General features: G+C 36.7%; 1 protein-coding gene across 1 annotated transcript in view; it reads right to left on the bottom strand.

The window, feature by feature from the left end:
• Window positions 1-22180, bottom strand: part of MRC1 (mannose receptor C-type 1) — a 90786-nt gene that overhangs the window by 5525 nt on the left and 63081 nt on the right. Inside the window, exons 16-26 of the mRNA XM_006216770.4 lie at window positions 21806-21847; window positions 20419-20582; window positions 19099-19166; window positions 17353-17453; window positions 16547-16689; window positions 16090-16204; window positions 13621-13787; window positions 11517-11619; window positions 7339-7571; window positions 5136-5301; window positions 4124-4273 (exon numbers count right to left, since the gene is read on the bottom strand). Coding sequence (XP_006216832.1) covers window positions 4124-4273; window positions 5136-5301; window positions 7339-7571; window positions 11517-11619; window positions 13621-13787; window positions 16090-16204; window positions 16547-16689; window positions 17353-17453; window positions 19099-19166; window positions 20419-20582; window positions 21806-21847 — 1452 coding nt within the window. The remainder of the gene's footprint in view (window positions 1-4123; window positions 4274-5135; window positions 5302-7338; window positions 7572-11516; window positions 11620-13620; window positions 13788-16089; window positions 16205-16546; window positions 16690-17352; window positions 17454-19098; window positions 19167-20418; window positions 20583-21805; window positions 21848-22180) is intronic.

The following is a 22180-nucleotide window of genomic DNA, read 5'->3' as shown; positions in this document are numbered from 1 at the left end:
CAGACAAAAATGTCCATCTCTCAGTCTTTCCCTGGAAAAGGATTGACTGCATGCTTTACAACTTGCTGCAGAGGAGTGGGAGGGAGGGATCCAGCTATTAATTTTCATGCAGCAAGGGACTGGCTGTGACCCTCCCAGGGGAGCTGGTGTGCATGTCTGCCACCTTCTTCCTCTGACTTGCTGCAGTGATAAAATCAGGTCACCAACAGGTCTCTGGAAGGCGCTTGGACACACACCTGGTTTATACACTTTCCCAGATGCTGTGTGGGGGTCCAGCTTCTAATCAACTGCTCTCAAGTGCTAACTATCATACTCTCTTTTGGGACATGATCAGGTACTGGCACACCCTCAACTACAGGGAGCCAGTAAAAACAAAGACAACAGCTTGTATAACTACAAACCTTTGAGAGACAAACAGGAGCTTGGGTTGGGTTGATTGATGAGGTTCATCTCCTATCCAAGACCACTTTCAAGACTGGAAGAGGCATCTGTTTTATATAATGTACAGAAACCAATGCAGAAGTGAAGGAAAATAAAGAAAAAGCAAAATATGTTCCAAACAAAATACATATCCAAATGGATATTAGTGAAACAGAGATAAGTGATTTAGCCAGTAGAGAATTCAAAATAACAGTTACAGACATGCTTAATGAGGTCAGGAAAGCAGTGCATGAACAAAGCAAGAATTTCAACAAAGGGAGAGAAATTATTAAAAAGTACTGAAGAGCAATCACAAAGCTGAAGAATACAATAACTGAACTAAAAAGTTCAGTAGAGGTGTTCAACAGCAGACTAGATAAACAGTAAGCTCAAAGAAAGACAGGCAAATATATCCAAAGAAGCAAAAAAAAAAAAAAAACAAGAATGAAAAAGAGTGAAGCTAGCTTAAAGGACTTATGAGACAAGAGTAATATATACATTATAGGGATTCAAGAAGGAGAAGAGAGAGAGATGGGGGCAGAAAGCTTATTCAAAGAAACAAAATTTCCCTAATCTGGAAAAAAGAAACAGACATCCAGATTCAGGAACCAGGAGCACCAAATATAATGACTCTAAAGAGACCAACACTGAGACACATTACAATTAAATCAAACATTAAAGACAGAGAGATTTGTAAAAATAGCAAAAGGAAAGCATCTTGTTACACATAAGGGGACCCCTATAAGATTACAAACAAATTTTTCAGCAGAAACTTTGCAGACCAGAAGGGAGTGAGAAGGTATATTTAAAGTGCTTAGAGAAAAAAGCTTCCAGCAAAAAATACTCTACCTACAAAGGTGACATTCAGAAATAAATGAGAGATAAAGAGTTTTCCAAACAAAAGCTGAGAGAGTTCATCACCAATAGACCGGTCTCATAAGAAATGTTAAAGGGAATTATTCAAGATGAAATGAAAGGACACTAATTAGTTACATGAAAATGTTTGAAAATATAAAACTCAATGGTAAGGGTAAATACATTTAAAAATCCAGAATATTCTGATATTATAATGGTGGTGGTAAATCACCTATTAACTCTAGTATAAGGGTTAAAAGACAAAAGTATTAAAATAAATATAAATATAATAATTTGTTAATGGATATACAATATAAAAAAGATGTAAACTGTGACATCAAAAACATAAAAGGTGGGGAGAATGTAAAAATATAGAGTTTTTTCATATGTTCAAAGTTAAATTGTTTTCAGCTTTAAATACACTCTATAAGATATTTCATATAAGTTTCATGGTAACCACACAACAAAACCTATAGTAGATATAAAAAATAAAAGGAATCTAAGCATACCACTATAGAAACTATCAAATCACAAAGGAAGTGAGCAGAGACAAAGAAAGGAACAAAGGAAGATCAAGATAGAAAACAATTAACAAAATGGCAATATTAAGTCCATACCTACTAAGAACTGCTATAAATGTAAATGGACTAAATTCTCCAATCAAAAAAACAAAGTGGCTTAACAGATAAGAAAAGGAAAAAATAAAAATAAAAGCCCCAACTCTATGCTGTCTACAAAAGACTCATTCCAACTTTAGGATACACACAGGCTTAAAGTAAAGGGATAAAAAAATTATTCCATGAAAATGGTGTTGAGAAAACTAGGCAGCCATATGCAATTCTACCTATCTAACCACCATCTAACACTATACAGAAAAATCAACTCAAAATGATTAAAGACTTGAATGTAAGACCTGAAATCATAAAAGCCCTAGAAGAAAATATAGGTACTAAGCTCCTTGACGTTAATCTTAGTGATAATTTTTTGTATTTGACACTAACAGCAAAGGCAAAAAAAAAAAAGCAAAAATAAACTGGGACTACATCAACCTAAAAAGCTTCTGCATAGCAAAGGAAACCATCAGCAAAATGAAAAGGCATCCGACTGAATGGGAGATAATTTTTGTGAACCACATGTCTTCATAGAGATTTAGTATCTAAAATGTACAAGGAACTTACACAACTCGTATCAGAAAACAAATAACCCAATTTTAAAAATGGGCAAAGGACATAAATAGTTATCTCTTCCCTAGTAAGACTTACAAATAGCTAAGAAGTACGTGAAAAGGTCCTCAACGTCACGAATCATCATGGAAATGCAAATCAAAACTGCAGTGATATATCACTTCACATGTGTATAGGCTTACACAAGATGAGATAAATGATGGAGAGGATGAGCAGAAAAGGGAACCCTGTTAGTGTGAATGTAAATAGGTACAGTCACTTTGGAAAACAGTACGGAGGTTCCTCAAGAAACTAAAATTAGAACTACTATATGATCCAGCAGTCCCACTTCTGGGTATATATCCAAAGGAAATAAAATCACTAGCTCAAAAAGATACCTGCACTCCACATTCACTGCGGCATTATTCACAATAGTCAAGACATGGAAACAACATACGTGTCCATCAACAGATGAATGGAGAAAGAAAATGCAGTATATATATATACAACGGAACATTATTCAGCCTTAAAACGAGGGAAATTCTGCCATTTGCAACAACACTGATTAACCTGGAGGGCATTATTCTAAGAAAATAAGCCACACAGAGACAGACAAGTACTGCATAATATTACTTATATGTGGAATTAAAAAAAAAAGTCAGATTCACAGAAACAGAGAGGAAAATGGTTGTCAGGGGCTTAGAGGGTGGGGGAAATAGGGAAATGCTGACAAAAAGTTACAAACTTTCAGTTATACAATAAATAGGGTCTTAGGATCTAATGTATAATATGATGACTACAGTTGATCATACTGTATGGTGTAATTTGCTAAGAGATTAGAACTCACATGTTCTCAACAAAAAAGAAAAAATGTAAATATGTGATGTGATGAATATGTTAACCTGATGGTAATACTTGAATGCATATATCAAAACATCATCTTGTACACTTTAAATGTATTATAATGTTTTGTCAACTAAACCTCAATAAAGCTGAAAAGAAAAATAAGCATAAAAGTAAAAAGAAGAAATAAAAACTCAAGGCTGCCTTTTGAATGAACCTGAAGGAAATGAGGATGAAACCCTTGCTCGCCACTGTTGGATGAAGAGCCCTGACTTAGGGTATAATCAAAATTTAGTTTAAAAAAAAAATCGGTAAGATGTTCAGTGGAATTTAACTATGTAGATTTTTTAAATCACCCTGAAAAGTTAAATTTGACATTTTTATTTCAGGAGGGAAATTGTCCATCTATGCCATGTCAGTTTGGGTTTTGTTTTGTATTTATTCACAAATAAAATAACCAGATCTAAAGGCTTTTCTGTTAATGGCAAAACAAAATGGTGCCAGGGCACTCGTGAAACCTGAGCTTATCAGTGATCAGAGGTGAACACGACAGAATAACTAAAAATGAGAATCCTAACTATTTAGAATATTAGGGCAGAAAATAAGAAAGACTGATTCAGCAGGTCATTGCTTTCTACCAGAATGCTTTAACCTTTTGAGGCTCCAAGTTTTGAAATTACATTTGGGAGGTATGATGTTGACCTTTCTGTTGCAATATAAATTATTAAGAAAAATAAACCTGTATTTTTACGTTCCTTAGTTTTTTAATATAGAGTTTTACTAGGACTGGTGATCTAGAATAGACGATCATGGAATTTTCTTACAGTACATGTGGCACTTACCCATTCGAAGACATTCCAGAGAAGCTTGGCCCCAGTTCCTCGTATATGAAGACTCAATATAGTAGCAGTGACCGTGGAAAGGAATCCATGCTGTGTGCTCTGACTCAGGGCATCTACCAGGCAGTTGTGGAGGCTCGGTGGCAGGGGTTTCTGTTAATAAAAAGACATTTAAAATAAAGTAAGACATGAAGTTTCCATAGTACGTAGAATAATATATTAGTAATTAAGGAAAATGTCATCACTTATCATTATTAAAAAAAAAAAAGCTCCAGTGGTAATCATTTGGATCCACCATTTTTATTATTAAGTTTTCCTTTTACTTAAAAATTTTTTGACTTAACATATATCTCAATAGAAGATACTATAGTATAGTAGTAATCAATCACATTCATAATCAAGAATGCAGCTCTGTAGATACCTACAAAGATGTGAATAAGTTCCCCCAAAAGGTCATCCAGAAATAATTTGCAATAATTTGACACTCTTCTCCTTTTCTAGGATCCTAGCCCCTACAGAACTTTCTTAGCTATGACTGACGTTGATGTTATAACTAAATGATGTAGGTAGAATTCTAGGACTTTATCACTGTCCAGTTCTATGACAGAATTCTAGGACTGGATAGCCAAAATATCACTGACTCTGATGAATCCACATGCATCCTGATAAAATTATTTTGATATAGATGTGTTGTCAACATCAAAAGCCATCATAATTTCCTGAGGAATCTGATATCATTGATTCAGAGAATAATCTCAATAATAAAAATTCAGAAGTGTGTCCAGAGCAAATAAACTCAAGCAGTGAAGAAGTGAAGAATAGTTTCTATTTCCATCATTCTGATCCTTGTAGATTTGTTTACTGCCAAGTCAGTCTTCCGTCAGGTGAAGGAATATGTTTTATCTTATCCTTGAGTCCCCCAAAACATGCTAGTGTTTAATAATATCAACAGTGGTTTGTATTAGCACACTGATAAAATTTCAGATCCCTCGATTGTTTCGGTGAATTCAATTACCTTCTGAACTTTTGCAGAGAGAATAAAAACTTTCATTGCAATTCGCTGTCTTCCAGTAGCCATCAAGATCCATATAAACACATGCTGACTTCAGTCTGGGTTCATCAGGAGCCCAATTAGTGTACCTCACTCTCCACTTATCAGTCCAAACGTATTCATTATTGGTCTGTAAGAACAAAAGCACCCATTAGCATAGACCCTGGCTTCACTTAGAAAATACCCAAAGAACCAAGCGAGGAGTGGAAAGTATATTTAAGACTGTAATGGGACAAAGAATTTTCACCATTTGGGAATAAAAAACACATTATGTATTATTTCTATCTAACTCAAATTCAGGTAAAATCAGCCTTTCTTAAAAAAAAAAAAAACTACTTCCCAAAGATCCCCATTAATAGAGCATCGGAAGCTATTTTGAAAGACACAAACTTAAAAGCCTACGTCTTATTCTATAAACTCTTTATTTGCAGGCTTCCAGTGCAAAAGAGAAATTTTATGTTCAGAACAAATAAAATGTTATTATACTATCCTTGAAACGATAATAAAAATTTAGTAACTTTCATTGAATTCATGGACCCCTGAGGGAAACATTTATCTCTTCTAATCTTACTGTTCAGCTGTTAAAACAGGGCCAATGACAAAAGTCTTATTCAAGGCCACATGGGTAGGTAGATAAGGGAGGAGCCTAAGCCTCTTGCCTTCCAGTTAGGGGGCCTTTCAACCATAATGAAACACCATGGCTTTTTTTAAAGCTAATTGTTTTATTCAATTTGCATATTTAATTACTTAATAAACTTAGTTGAGTAAATTTATGGTCACATACAAATTAACCAATAACATCAAAAATATTACTCTTCAATAACATCTTTGTAACAGTTTAAAAGAGATTTTAGGGGACTGGTGGTATAGCTTAGTGGGTGGAGCAAGTGCTTATTAGCATATAAGAGTCCCGGGTTTAATCAGTGCCTTGATTAAAAAAATTGAATAAATAAATTTAAAAGATGTTATAGGTAAAGCCTCAGAACTGTTGATATAGAATATTAATCAGAGATAACTGAATTTTTAAGCCATTTAAACACTTGTCCTCTTTTTAACTGCATTATTTAATTTACTAAGCCAATTACCAAAGATTTGATGACAAAATAAAAAGCATGTATTATCTCAAGTTAGAATTTGGTAGGATTCCACCATGTTCAATCAAATAATGATCACATAATCATTAACTCCATAGATGCTAGGAAGATAATAGTATTGTTTTAGTTATAAATGTCAATAGAATGGAAAGGTATTTAATAATTCTAACTCTAAATAAAATCCTGTTTTAAACTCATAATACAATTGTGGCCATACCTGTGAAAAGAAAAGGAATGAATTACCAAGAGAATGAATTACTAAAAATAGATTTAACATAGACATAAAAATGTCATGGCTAAGTTTAATCACAGAAATCACTGTGGAACTACTTACTTTTTTTCTTTCTTTTTTTTTAATTGAAGTATAGTCAGTTTACAATGTTGTGTTACTTTCTGGTGCCCCGCACAGTCACCACCCTACTTAGGAGCTACTTACGCATGAAGTGTAAATTTCAATCTCTGCCTCATGGTAGAAGCAGTTCTGTAAAATCTGATACCAACCTGCTTTCCAGTTTTATCCCCTTCTATCTTTTTCTCTCTTCTTGGTACTCCTTCCTTATGTTCCACCATCCTAGGCTACATTTATAAAGTTTGACTCTCTCCAAGAAGCCCTCTGGGTCCTGTCCCTTGGCACAACTGATCCCTCTTCTTTCCCCTCATCGCACTTTGTATATACCTCTCTTTGTCACGTGTATTATCTCCTAGTTACCTATGGCATACTTGTAATTATGACACAAGAAAGAAATAAGTTAATAAATAAAACTGTTTAGGTACAGAATTTAATTTTAATATTCAAAAGTAACATGAAAGTTAATATAAGTTAGGTTAAGTCTTAGATTGATGTCTGATAGGCATCACTAACTTGCTAGATCCTTGAAGGAACTGGGTCCTAGAAAGATTGGGTCTTGTTCATGTTAGTATTGTTCCCAATGCTTGGCAGATTCTTACACATGACACGTATTCAGCCAAATGAATGATAATACAAGCGTCAAAGAGAGGTATGTACAAAGAAGAGAATCATATTCAATCATAATATATCAATCATGTCAAGTTACATGCTTCCAGCATCTTACCAAGTTACTGTTCAGGGCGATCCACACTGGTTCTTTAAACGTCTGCATGAGCATCCATGCAAATGCGTTGCTATAGGGATCTAGAAGACTAGCAATGAAGGAAGTGTGAAGCTTGCAGTAATTATCTGCTTCATGCCACTGTAACTTTAATTTCATGAGCGAATAGTTACTTCTGCCATATTTAATAAAGCCATCTGTTGGAATTGTCGTTGGAGAACTAGGCAAGGAAGAGTCTGGAATAGAAAAATTATTTTTATTAACATTAACAATGAACATCATTTGAGCACAATTGGTATTTGACTACTATATTTCATACATCATAAAAATAATCTGAATAGCACAAATCCAAACCCTCAGGTGTTAAAAACATTTTCATGAGCCATTTTGTACCAGAAAACAAAGTTCTATTTTTAAATTAGGATGCCTGATTGAGTTAAGTAATTTCCAAACTCTATTTAGAATATTAAGGGAAATACATAATCAAGTTTCTAAACTATAAAAACCAAAAGACTTGTAAATCCAATGAGATCTAATATCTAGATGCAAGAAATGCCACAGTTTAATCCCGTAAATTAAAGCACATCTATCATCCTGTCATTACCAATCTCTGTTTTTCCATCTTGGTCAAATTTCAAGGTCAAGCACAGTCTTCTCCACCCTCCCCCATCAATCTGTTCCACTCCCTCAGTGAGTTTGTAGCTACTTGTATCTATTTGACTTCACCTGTGGATAATGGACCTTCAAGAGATTGGTTTATGCTCTGGAATAAAGCCACTTAACAGTTCCCAGTTCATTTAACCTTGATCTCAGGATCAAGCTTTATTCCTGTGATGATAGCCTGGTCCTTCCCAGAGATACCCTGTATCTTATCCAAACTGACTCAGGGCCTGGAACCTTTGCAAGCAAGAGCCACTCCAGCTTTCTGATCCTTCCTCTTCAATCTCTTAGTGTGGGTTTCGAATAACTACTTTGGTCCCACCCAATTCTTTGAGCCACTCACTGTGGGTTTCGAATAACTACTTTGGTCCCACCCAATTCTTTGAGCCACTCACTGTCAAGACCCAGAAAAAGCTTGTTTCTGCATGCCTTAGCTGATGCCTTGGTGCAGAACAGAGGTCAGAACAGAATGACAGCCAGAGGGTGAAATCTGGCCTGCTGTCTGTTTTCGTAGTCCATGAGTTTTTAAATGGTTGGGGGAGGGGGGAATCAAAGAATAATATTTTGTGACATGTCAACATTACATGAAATTCAAATGTGTGTCCATAAATAAAAATTCAGTGGATCACAGCCAGGTTCGTTTGTTTATGTACTGTCTATGATTGTCTGCGATCACAGCAGAATTGAGTCATCGCAACAGAGACCGTATGGTCTGCAAATCCTGCAACGCTTATAATCTGTCTCTTACAGAAAAGGTTTACCAACCTCTGGTCTAGGTCCTAGATATATCCCTGCCTGTCGATGTTGTCTTGGCCAACTCTCTGATCTGTTCCACTGCATACCAACCCAACCTTCCATCTGCCTTGCTCTTAATATCCCTGGTAACAATTTTAATTCAGCAAGGATGGCAGCCTCCCCTTCCGCCGTTGCTGCCACCTTGTGTTGGTAAAACAGCATTAAATCCAGGACCCAGGCCAGGATCCTTGCATATTAACAGCCCTTAGGAAGTGAAAGGTCTTATTTCCCAGCTTGGAGACGACTAGGTTTGTCTTAGTATCACTGGAAAAGTTTCAGACTGCTGAAAGTGGCAGATGAAGCTTGAGATAAGATTTAAAAGGCTTCATGAAAGGCTATATGCGGCAAGGAAAGTTAGCTCACTCCCTAATTTGCTTGTTTATTAAAACATTCATAGGAAAAAAATTATAATTAAAAAATTATAATTGAAACTAAATTATTGAGATGTTATCTTCAGGTGGTTAGATAATGAGTAATTTTTTCTCTTTATGCTTTTCTGAATTTTCTAAAATTTCATCAAGGAACATGTGCTATGTATTTTTTAAGTGTTGTTTATTCATATATATTCCTATGTATTCATTCATGTTTTTATTCATATATCTTTACATATCTATATGAATTCATATATATTCTTTCATTTTATTCATCTATAGTATATGAATAAAGTCCACACTGTTTTAAAAAATACTGAACATGTGTTCTTTGTTGAAATTTCTTAGGAAATATAGAAAAGCCTAAAAATAAGAGAAAATTACTCAGAATCTAACCACCTAAAAATTACCTCTCAATATTTTAGTGTTTCCTTATAATTTTTGTATGTAGAGAGATATATTCATAGATAGATATAATATATACAATATAAATGTAAATATAGAGAGAGAGAGAGTTAGAAAGAAAGTTTTTGAAAAATATTGGAAAATACAATAGCACACTGGAGGAACTAAAGTTCTTAATCCCACTATCCAAAGATAATGTCTATTTCTATTTTGATGCATTTCCATAGCTTTTTTTGTTCTTTTTTTTAAAGGACGTTCAAAAGGTTTTTTTAAATGTTTTTTGTATAATCAATAGTCTATAAAATTTTACATCCTGCCTTTTTCACTTCAATACTGTGAACCTTTCCTGAAGCCTAAATCATTAAAAATCTTCAAAACACTTTTTATTGGTGGCAAATATCCAACCACTTATGTTTACAGGAAGAAGAAAAAGAAGATTTTAAATAAGCTTATGAATCATCGTTAACTAATTTCCCCAAAGAACAGCAGCACAGATGCCATGCTTTGGCATGGCTGGTGGCCTGAGATGCCGGTGCTGCCGGGCACAGTGCAGAAGAGAAAGTGGCATGGCCTGGACCTGCTTTGGGATTAATAGAAAGTTAGAATTTCTTCAGTACTTCTCCATCATCTGAAAATACCTTAAGCAATTTTCACTCATTGTCATGAGCTGACGTTAGTTCCCTGATTCCCCAGGAAGTATAAAACACCGTGAGATCTGGGAGAACAAATACCTTCTAACTCAAACTCCTCTGAAGAGCTGTCCTCAGGATGACAGCAACTCAGCCCATCTTTTCAACCCTTATCTCTAATCTTTCTTTTATTTTCTGATCATCTTCTAACAGGGCCAAACATTTTTATTCTAATGTCACTAGAAACTAAAATGCATACAACCATAATCTTGATTCTTGGTAAATATCGACATAACTGAACAGATTTCATTGAACCAAAGTCAGGCTTCCTAAGATGAAAAAAGTAACACAAGTAAGTTACCTACATTTTTAAAGACTCAAAATATACAACGATTCACGAGGCAAAGATGATGCTTTGTGGCAACTGTACTCTACACACGTTCAACTGAGGTATTCCTACTCTGACTATTTTTTAAGGGACAGGTAAGCAAATATACCAAGTTTCTAAAAAAATTAGAAAAAGTTTCAACTTCAAAATTAATCTGTACAAACTTCCCGTGATGGATGAGGGCACACACTTCTATTCATAAATACAAATTACAGGAAATATCCTTTTTATCGGTCACAGGCATATGTGGATTGAAGTCAAAATCAAATAACTTGTTGATGTGCAAGGGAATTTTTTTTAACAAAACTTTATTTTTTAGAGCAGTTTAAGGTTCACAGCAAAACTGAGAAGAAAATCATTTTTTTTAAAGAAAACATACGTTCACACCAAGTCCTACACATGAACATAAATAGCAGTTTTATTAGTATTTGACAGACACTGGAAACAATCCCAGTATCCAAGGGGTGAATGGATAAATGCATTGTGGTACATCTGCACAATGGAATACTGTTGAGCAATGGAAAGGAACCAACTCTACACACAACACAGATGACTCCCCAAAGCATTTGCTACATGAAAGAAGCCAAACACAAAAGGCTACTTACTGTTTGATTCCATTTATATGACCTTCTGGAAGAAGCAAAATCATGGGGACAAAAATCAAGTATGTAGTTGCCAGGGGCTAAAGGTGGGAGGAGGGAATCACTATCAAGGGACCTAAGGGAACGGCTTGGGTGATGGTTCTGCATTGTGCCTCTGGTGGTGGTTACATGACTATATAATAAATCTGAACAACTCACGGACCTGTACACCTAAAAAGGATGAACTCTACTGTATGTAACTTAAGTCTCAATGAATCCAACTTAAAGTTTTTTTAAAAAGTCATTTTTAAAAAAACCCCACCTCTTAACGGCAAGGTCTGGCGGAACTTACCAGGAGGGGTCTGGCATATATAGCCTCGCTTGCTATCACAGGTGTCATCCATCCATTTTCCTGCATCCCTGGATTTCCCTCCAATAACAACAACGCAGTCAGCCTGTATATTTATGGAGAAGAAAAAAGAAGCCACATGTGGATCGACCATCATTTAAATCAATTCATTAATCAGACAAAAATAAAATCCTTCATCCCTAACCTCCACATTTTAGGATAGTCCTAATTCATTTACAGCATCTGCAATTCATCCTATTTCTACACAACTGCACCAGCTTTCCATGTGGATCCCTCACACCAAACTGTGGCTGTCTTAACTGAACATTAAGTAGAGACAATAGATAAAGCTTGGTGACAGTTCTGAGAAATGTGCTATCAGACATCTCATGAATTCCCTGATCCACAGCTACCACGGTTTCACAACAGCTAGTGGTCTTCTCAACCTCCCTGCCTCCAGTCTCACTGTCTCATGAGTTTCAACTATTAGGAACCCCCAAACCTACATTTCAGAAATTCTCCACTCATTCCCATCTCCCTTCTAAGCTACTCTTACCTTCCATTCTCCTGGCTCAGAGTCTCTGCTCTAAGCCAGGAACCCTGTAAAGAACAAGAGTCCTGGCATTGTAACAAAACAACATATGTACTTTGATTCCACTTTTGTGAAATATAAACTTAGTATTTTTACCCATACTAAGGAAAAGTTTATGAATAAAACCAGCAAAAACGTAAGTGTTTTTTTCTGGAAGGTGAGATTACAGATTTTATTTGTTTCCATTGTTTCTCCTTTTCTTTCTGTTCTAAAAACAAAAGAAACTTGTGCAATAATGATTTTTCTTTATTTTAAAATAAAATTTGCCACTCATCCATGAAGTCTTTCTAAGCAAACCCATCTCCACTTTACTTTTCAGCCCTCATTGATGTAAGGAGGATTCAAAGAATTTCTCCCTGGAAAGTCACTTACCCATAACTAGAATGTACCTATGCATCTCATAGATACCAAATGAATTATCATCAAGGTACCATTTCGATCAGGTCATTTTTCTGCTCAAACCATTTTTTTTTTTGCTGCCTATCTGACGAAGTCCAAACTCTTTCATAAGGCATCCAAATTTTCCTAAATTCTGCTTTCCACCTTCTAAAGCTAACTCTTAACTTTTTTTTTGCATGACGCCCCTGCTACATCCAAAGCCCTTTACTCTAGCCCAAACCCACCTTGTACCTTTTTCCTGAAGACTTTATTCACCTTTCGCACTTAACATAAATTTCCCCATCCTCTCGTCACGTTCCCCTGATCATTATATTTTAAACATATTGAGGAAAAGACCCATTGCTCATTCTTCCTCATATCCCTTCTTTCCACCAAATGAAGAGCTCCATAGATACGTGTTTGCTGATTAGATCACTCCATCCCACAGTAAGTTTCTTTTCTCCTAACTGTTCTCATGCTTTACAGTTGACCCTCTCATTATGCAATTTCATTTTGTTGCTGTCCAATTTCTTGTATGAGACTTGTGGTCTAGCTTAAGTTCAACCTTCTTTAAGGTAAGAATAAAATCTCATGTTTCTTCACATATTTCATAGTGCCTAGTAGGGTGTTTAACACTGATTTGTTGACGTCAATGATGTAAGATTAAAAGTAGGGAAATAAAGAAGCAGTCATCTGTCTCTTAGGTTAGGTTACTAGCAAGCTCTCTGCAGATGATAAGCTCAATAATGATGATGATGATGATGATGATTATATCATTAGAAGCTCTAGTAGCTTCCAGAACTATACCCCAAATACTACAACAACTTAAAGAGTCTAGGGGCAGCTGATGCAAAGAATGTTGATAACTCTGGGTTCAAATAGACATAAGCCCACACTGGAGCTGACTTTCCCCATTCCTCACTACCACCACCACCCGCCCCTCCAAGATCAAGAGTTCGTCAGTGAATTCACAGCTTTTCCTTCAAGGCTGTCTCAGCCTGAAACAGTTAAAATCTGCAAGAATGGATCAGATCAAGGAGTACTCTGGTAGATTTTTTAACACAAGATTAATCACTAATATGATGATTTGAAGCAAAGAGACAGTGTACAGAGAGGTGACCTGAAAGTGATATTTACATCTTCATAAGAAAGACTGCTCCTTCTCCCACCAGGGAAGCCCTTCCCCCAGTTTGTGTAAGAAACTCCTCGTCCATCCGTCCAAAGGAAGGTGTGCTCTGAGTTGACATCATTCAGCCCAGTCCAGGCATTAAAAGTGGAGTCCTTCATATGATATGTAAGAAATGCTGAAATAAAGTTTCACGAGATAATTTTAAACTTTGGGGGGAAATACCCAACATATGGAAAATATTCAAAATGCATTAATTTTAAAATCCCAAACATGTGATTAATGTCTCTATTATTATTTAAAAGCACTTACCTTGAAAACAAACACATTCTAACCGGAGCATCATGTTATCACCTCAGCTCTGGACTTTGAAAAGTTTCTCACAATAAAATTCTAGGTTTTATCTGGGTCACCATAGATAACTGTACAGGTTGTATCCTGCCCAAGGGCACTGGGGCACCAGGGCATGGGAGAAGGGAAGGCTAAAGTCCATTCCATGCCCCTCTCTCCATTTCGTATAACCCAGTCTAGGTTGTGGCTGCCTACCATTCTTCAGGAAAAGGTTCATTTTTCTAATTTATGCACAGTTACCCTACGCGTTAGCTGGTGTCCTGATTCTACAAACAAAATTATCTGGTCATAATAACTAGGGGGCAAAGAGGGCTCTGAATCCAGAAAAGCCCTGAAAATGAAAATTACTTGTCAAAACAAGAAGCATGAAGCTGTCAAATTATCACCACCTTGAATTGCCAAACCAAAAGAGCTACCTAACTACACCTCCTCCTTGGGGGCCAACTCCGAGGGGTCAGCAGCCATCCACTGAGGGTGCTAGGATCCAGGAGGCTCTCATCGTTGGAAGAGAAGTTGTAGAGAAACTCAAGTAGGACAAACATGGCCTCCTGCTTCTTTATCAATTCTGTGGCAGAGACAATGGTGGCAAATATCCAGAAGCTGTGAAAGGCTTGACAGTATCCATGCCCCATCCTTTCTGCCTCCCACACAACAGCAGCTGCCTTCTGCAGCCATCAACCTCCCTTGCCAGGAGCCGTGGACACGTAGGACACGGATGGACACCTAATGGATGAGCACTGGCTCTACAGAACAATTCCCAAACTATGCTTAAACATGACTCCTGAATGCAAATAGGAAACCAAATGACTCAGCACTCGGGGTGACTAATAGAAAATACAAGACAGAAAGAAGCCTATAGAGATACCATTATCTGTTTATTCATAAACAAACAGTTCCACAGAGGGGCCACTGCTACATACTAACTGTTCAGCAGAGTGTAGATGCCACCAGCCTGCTCAGAGATTTATTTCTCAATTAACTAAAAGTAAAAAAACTAAAACCAAAAAGAACAAAAACAAAAAAACCCAACCCCCCCAAAAAAACTTCTAATATTTTTCAGAAAGAAAAATATTTACTTTGTTTTCATTTTTCTTCCCTAAATAAGATCATAATTCTTGCCCTATCCCCAACTTGCAATGAAATGTGGAAAAGCGCCACCTGCCAATATTTCAGCCCTGACTTGTTTTCTGCCAAGAACCACAATAAGAATTCAACAACGTGTGCCTATTTCGCCAGGAATAATGTTATTTTATCTGAAAATGGTTTCCTTCTGCACATCTCTATTACCCAGGTTCTAATTTTGTTATGCCAGGAATCAGCACTTTGTGGTTAAGAGAGGAAATCAGTTATTGTGTTTCTCTCCGGGGTAGCTGAGCCCAAAATGTGGTAGACCAGTTACATAAATGTGAATATTATATTCCTACAGTGTGTGTGTGTGTGTGTGTGTGTGTGTGTGTGTGTGTGTACTTCAAGTAAGGTGGCCCCAAAAAGACCATGCGTAAGGGGTCTAGTACTTTCTGTGGACAATACTATACTGAATTTTGCAATCTGCTACATGGAAGTGGTGAATTTCCTCCTTCTGTACTTCAAAGCTCTGGCTTATCCTCACATTTTATCCAATTTTTTCCCCTCAATTTGTTCAATGGTCATATTTAAAACTTAGTTTTATTGCCTTAGGAATTATCAAGTGCCTAGAAGTAAATGGAAAATCAACAATTTCTTACTTTATTCCTAGAACTACTCCACTTCTTTGGCTCTTTGGTGGACAAACTGGTTTGGTAGAAACAGGTGGAATTTAATCTGGAAGACCCAGTTTGATACCCAACTCTACCACTTTACCCACCAAGTTCCTTAACCTGAGACTCCCTAAACACCATTTCCTCATTCACAATGGAGTAATGATCCCTGCTTCATGGAGTTGTTACGAAAACGGAAGGTACTTTGTATGTAAAATGCTCAGCACTGTGCCTACAAATAATAAAACAGCTCTCAGTAAGTCTTTGCTTTCCCTTCCTAGATTTTCACTCTGGAAAACCAAAAAAAATCATTTACTATAAGCAACATTCTACCATTTTAGAGGAAAAAATTTCATGTTTATGTGCATCACTGGTTCTAAACAGCCCACATACCTTGCTCTTTTTCATTTTGTATGGATGCCAGATTTCCTCCAAATCCTATGCAAGCTTTTCGTGCCTCTTGCCAATTTTTTCTTTCTTCTTCAAGAAATCCAAAGATTTTAAAACACTGGGATAGAAGGAAAAAAAATCATGGGATTAAGTACAGAAAGATAAGAGTGTTTGCTCTAAAGAAATTGAAATTATTCATGACGATTATAGTTAAATATAAATATTCCCACAACCAAATAGAGACCCAAAAAATTAAGATAATTTTGTTAACTTTCTTTGCAAAGTTTTTTTCTCCCTTAGGACAAAGGGCACAACAATTTTGAAAGTACCTTTGAGTATATCCTTATGTCTAAAATTTTCTGGAGTGCTGTGGTAAGCAAAAGTTAACTTTAAGCTGAAAGATTCGCATTGTCACTCTCCATATGGATCAGTGCCAAATACCACTCAAATTTCTTAGTACCTTGTGATTGTAAAAACTCCAACCTTCCTTACAACCTCCTGGGGCTGAAGGTGCGGTAGGGATAGCCGTGGCATTGATACTGCTGTTATGCCGCTGGCAAATGAAGGCATTTGGATAACCACAGTTAATGTCATTCCAAAATCCTGACAAAGAACAAAACAGTTTAATGAGATTTACATGTTTACCTTCAAAAGCACTTTTATAATGCATTTACATTTTATAAGGATTCTCAAAAATGGTTTATACTACAAACATCATTTTTACACAAGAGACCAGAAAGATCTATGCAATACCCCTTTGTGCTTTTGCTTACTAATAATTTCACCAATAATATTTCAGGTTGACAGACAGCATCCCATGAGTGAAGCGTATACTTGATGTTGCAGATATATTACCTAAATAGCCAGTAATTGCCAATAATAATCTAATAATACCTAAACTTTATGTACATGAAGCATTTGCTTTAGTGTTTTAGATGTATTACCTCTTTAATCTTCTCAGGAGCAGATACATTCTGTTATTATTCTGATTTTACAAATAACAATGTAGAGAGAAAGAAAAGAGAGAAACATTTAAAAATGTTTCACAAAATGAGAAGTGAGAATATTGTGTTGTGTATTAGTATAATGTTAAACATCCAGCTCCTTAAAAAGGCAACAGCTATGTTGCTAAAATTAGAATTCTCCTTCATTCTCTCTTCCTTTTCCTCTGAGTTAAGTACACAACTTGCTACTTCTAGCCTAGGAATGTAGCAAATGACACATCACACCAGGAGGCAAATTGGAGAAGATTTTGATATTGTCTACCTGAATTTGAATACATGGTTACACAGTTTTCATCATCATTTGCAAAATTGGGTTCACCTGTGGCCCAAGCCACATAATCCACTTTGCTTCCGTCCATCCAACTGGAAAAGAAAATTTAGCCAATGAGCAAAAACCTGATTCTGAGAAGAGTTGGCTACAGCCTAGTGGTGGGAGCAGGCAAGTCAATCAGGATGAAGGGAGCCCAAGATCCTAAACAAACAGAAGAGAAGTTTCTAGAGAGACTAGCATGAAAGCCCCAAAGGGAGCTTGTGCTCCCCACGGCACCAGGCTCCTCTGTAGCAACTGAATGCCTGGGGAGTCTGTCTTCTTTTCCCTCCCTGGAAGAAGTAGCTTTTGTCTTGAAGTGAGAGAAGAAACGGAGATGCCAGTCACCCTGGAAAGGGACCAGAAGCAAACATCCTCCCACAGGACTTCTTGGGCATGATTCCCGCAAAACAAAACCACCCATAGAGAGATGGAGAATACAGAGTTTCTCATTAGGACAAGTCTCTGATTTGAATGCTAACTGTGGCTTTTCCTAAGGTAGATGGCCCTATGCTTCTTTTCATAATTCATAGAAATTTGGAGGCTGTCAGCTCGAAAGAGACCAAGAGATCACTGAATGCGACCCTCTTATTTTGGAGATTGTTAAAATGAATTCTGGTCCAAAGGAGCGTCACACATTTCTGATCTTTAAAAATAATGAGTGTGAGTTTGGGTCTCTGTTGCCCAAAATGGCAATCAGTAGCAGTCACACGGAACAAGTGTGGTTAAAATATCTGGGTGGGTCCCGAGAAGACGTATCCGCTCTTCCAGCTTGAGGAGAACATGTGTCATAATAAACAATGAAAGAAACCCCTGAAACATACTAATTCCCTCCCTCCTGCATGAAAAACAGTACAGTCATTCCTTTGAAGGGAAAGCATTTCATGCAGTTGAAAGAATACTTCAAAGCAGAGCTGTTAAAGCACTAAGTGGGGTGACACGAAAAGGACCCTTTGGCTCTGTGCACCAAGGACAGTCTAAATGGGAAGCATTGCTTTTCAAACAAATTCAGTATTCCTATCTGTATAATACATCTTCTCAGTAGCTGATTTACTAACTGGTGATGATCCCCTAAAACAAAGAGAGGTGACATTTTGCAAAATTAAACCAGACTTTGAGTTGTTTACTTGAGAATTACAATGTTGAAAATATTTAACAGAATTTTTAAAAATTCTCCTTGTTTTTTTAAGAGAGAAAAAGGCCATATGATATCACTTATATGTGGAATCTAAAAAATAAAATAAAATAAATAAGGACACAAATGACGAGTTATTATTCACAACTTAGATGACTGATTTCTTGAATATGTGTAAGCGTATTTGACTGTCCTTTATGATTGGGTGACCGCATTCTGCTGATTCTTACTTTGTGGTTGGCTTTATTCGTTTGATAACTACGTAAGCGTAAAAAGCTAAAGCACTAATCTGTTCTTAGAAACAATGATCAGTACATATATGTAAACTAAAAAAATGTGCAGTGTACTATATATATGTATTTACATGCAATATAATGTATATGTGCAAACTGTAATAATTCACCTAATAAAACTGAAAGAGGAAAAAAAAAAAAGATGCTTTGTAGATTAACAGCCCAGTAGGATTTTTTTTTAATGCATTCAGCAAAACAAAAGTCTGAAAGTAACTCTTAGGCATTCATCAGATCACTATCCTAAGCAACGTTGTTTTATTTTGATTTACTTACGCAAATTTTCTATCCAAGCTGATCAATAAGCCAATAAAATATGCTTGCTGTGCATCATTTCTGTTGACCTAAAACATGGAAGTTTACATATAGTTCAGTCTATACCATAGGAAGCAAATTCTTAAATAAAACCTACATATTAATGAGACGGTCTATTAGGGGACTTTCCTAAGGAGGTATTCATGCAAAAATTTTGTTGTACATTCAATGCTCTTCATAGGAATAAAAATAAAAATATGCACATTATATAACAACCTGTATTTATACAGGAAATACCTTAAGTCATTCTCTTTAATACCAAACACCTATAGTAATTAGGTTGTTGAAGACATTCTTTAAAGCAAAGTAGCCATTTGGGATTATGTGTCTAAGGAAGACTTCTCCATCCACAAATATATTTGTGCAGTATTAGGAAATAATCCTGAGAATTTCAAACCACGGTGTATCTACAATGATGAAGGTAAATCAGGCTATGCTCTAATGCTTTTGTAATCAAATGAATTTTTATTCTTTCACTACTGTTGAACTCACTTTTGCCTTCTCTCCCTCTTACCTCCTTTCTGGAAAACAGTGAGGATGCCATGAAGATTTTTAAAGAGAAAGATTGAACCAAGCACCCTCGGAAAAAAATAAATTACACCTCCACTGTTAGCTGACAATTTTGGTTCAACCAAGAAAGAGTTTTATATGAATAATCAAGCTGTACTATCTGTTTATTAACTTTGTTAATACTGTCTTATTAACCAAGAATCTGGTCTGGGGGCAGTGGTGGCGGGTCAGGGCAGAGGGAAGGTTATAGCTCAGGGGTAGAGCATGTGCTTAGCATGCAAAATGTCCTGGGTTCAATCTCAGGTACTTCCATTAATAAACAAACAAAAACAAACCAAATTACCTGCCACCTCAAAAGGAAAAAACAAAAAAGAATCTGGTCCAACTGAGACAGATTATTAAATTAATAATCAACTTGCGCTATAACACAAAGGGTCCGGTATTGATAATTAACAACTAGTTAAGAATGATAACCTTTGAAACTCAAATTAGTGAGCTTAAAACCATCAAGTCTGAATTCTCACAAAGCCCAGTCTAAACACTGTTTCTGGGTTCTGTGACTCTGCATTGAAAACTCTAGCAATCAGGTCACTCACTTCTGTGATGTCCAGCACCAATTTCCCCTCCTCTGACCCTCACATTTTTACCCCTGACCTTAGAAGGCTCCAATTCAGCACATAATTTGAAATTGCACCAAAGGGTAGCAATCATGGACATTATCTTTCCTTATCACATGTCACTTTTCCATGCTTAAATGAATCATATCCTTACATATTTCCATAGAAACTTCTTTTCGCTTTCACTTTGGATGGAAACAAGATCACCAAAATTCTTCTTGCAAAATTCTCGTGCCTTGTCCATGGTTTCCTTCTCTTTGCTAAAATAATACTGGTAGTCTTTGTAAATAACCCACCCATCTTCAGTGACTGGGGGATCTGAAAAATTAATGAGAAAAGGTGATGGATTTTATGTAGACGAATTCAAGAATCTGGTATGTATGCTACATAAAAGTGAAAAGGGCGGAGTAACCCTAGCAGAGGTATCTGCAACTCTGAGAGGCCAGAATGAATAGGATGTTTATGTTAAATACAGACTGAATTATCTAATTCCAAATATTCACTTTCTACCAACTCTGTAAAAACTAGCTGTTTTTCTTCTCAATTAACTTCCGCGTATCATCATTTGGTAAAAGAACTCCCAATGTTACTTTTAACAACCGGATTGCTGAGCTGGAGTAATTTACATATGTGCACCCGTGATGGTCTAGGTTCAAGGAGTGGAAACTGTGAGCGAGTAGCTTTCATCTAATATTACAGATGTAACAGATGGACTTGGGTGCTTCATAATTGGAGAACCAAGGAATTCAGGTACTAGGAGGACCCCTAGGGCTTCTTTGAAACCATGGATTTCTAGGGACTTCTATAGTTCTGTGCTGGAGCAGGCTTCATAAGAGGCCCAAAGACACCCAGGCCTTAATCTCTGGACTCTGTGAATGTTATACAGAAAAAGGTACTTTGTAGATGTGATTAAGTTACGAATCTTGAGATGGAGAGATTATCCTAGATTTTCTGGGCAGGCCCTACCCGTAAATCACAGGCACCCTTACTGAGGGAAACTGAGGGAGATTTGAGTAGGAAAGGAGGGGCAATGTGACGAATGAAAGAAAATGCTACATTGTTGTTTTTGAAGATGGAGGGTGGGGCCATGAACCAACAAATGTGAGGAATGCAGCTCTAGAAACTGGTGGCAAGGAAACAGATCCTCCACTGGAGCCTCCAGAGGGAGCATGGAGCTGCCGCTACCTTGATTTCAGCCCAGGGAAACTGCATTCATAATTCTGATCCCCAGAACCATAAGGGGATACATGTGTGCAGCTTGAAGCCACCAAGTTGGTGGTAATTTTTTACAGCAGCCACAGGAAATTAATCACCTGAGGTCCTTGGATTAGTTTCACGAACCCTGAGACATTGTATTAACAAGCCTCTTTGTGTTTGTGCGTGTATCTGTCTGGAGGAGAAGATCCAAACTTTCATGAGATTCTCAAAGATATTAAGAATCTCTTCTCTCCACCTTCCAAGGGTAAGTATTTTGTTTTTCATTAAGAAAGGAAAGAGAAGGGGAACATCAATATGGAGATCAGAGAAAAGGTAACACCTACTGTCTTGAGGAGCTGGGGTTGGCTCAGGGTTGGGTGTTTGTCCTGGAAAACAAGAGAAGATTAGATACAAAGTATACTTGAACATCTGCTATTACATTACTTCCTAGTTTCACAGTCAGTTACAACTGAAAACTTAACTGCTCTCTCTTTCTCTTTCTCCCTTCCACTCTCCAATCCTCCTGCCGTGCTGTGGGGGAGGAGGATAAAGGGAAACGGAATTAGGGAGGTAAGAGCTAAACAAATTAGGTACAGCACCACCAGAAACTGGAAGACAGTTTTCAGGCACAACAAAGAGCATCATATAAAAAGAAAGAAAAAAAAAACATCACTTTTGGAATTAGAAAGCCGAGATTCAACTCCCACAACTGGATTTAA

This window comes from Vicugna pacos, chromosome 35 (assembly GCF_048564905.1).
Source record: "Vicugna pacos chromosome 35, VicPac4, whole genome shotgun sequence".
In the NCBI taxonomy this organism is placed as follows: domain Eukaryota; kingdom Metazoa; phylum Chordata; class Mammalia; order Artiodactyla; family Camelidae; genus Vicugna; species Vicugna pacos.
This window is presented reverse-complemented; position numbering and strand designations above follow the sequence as displayed.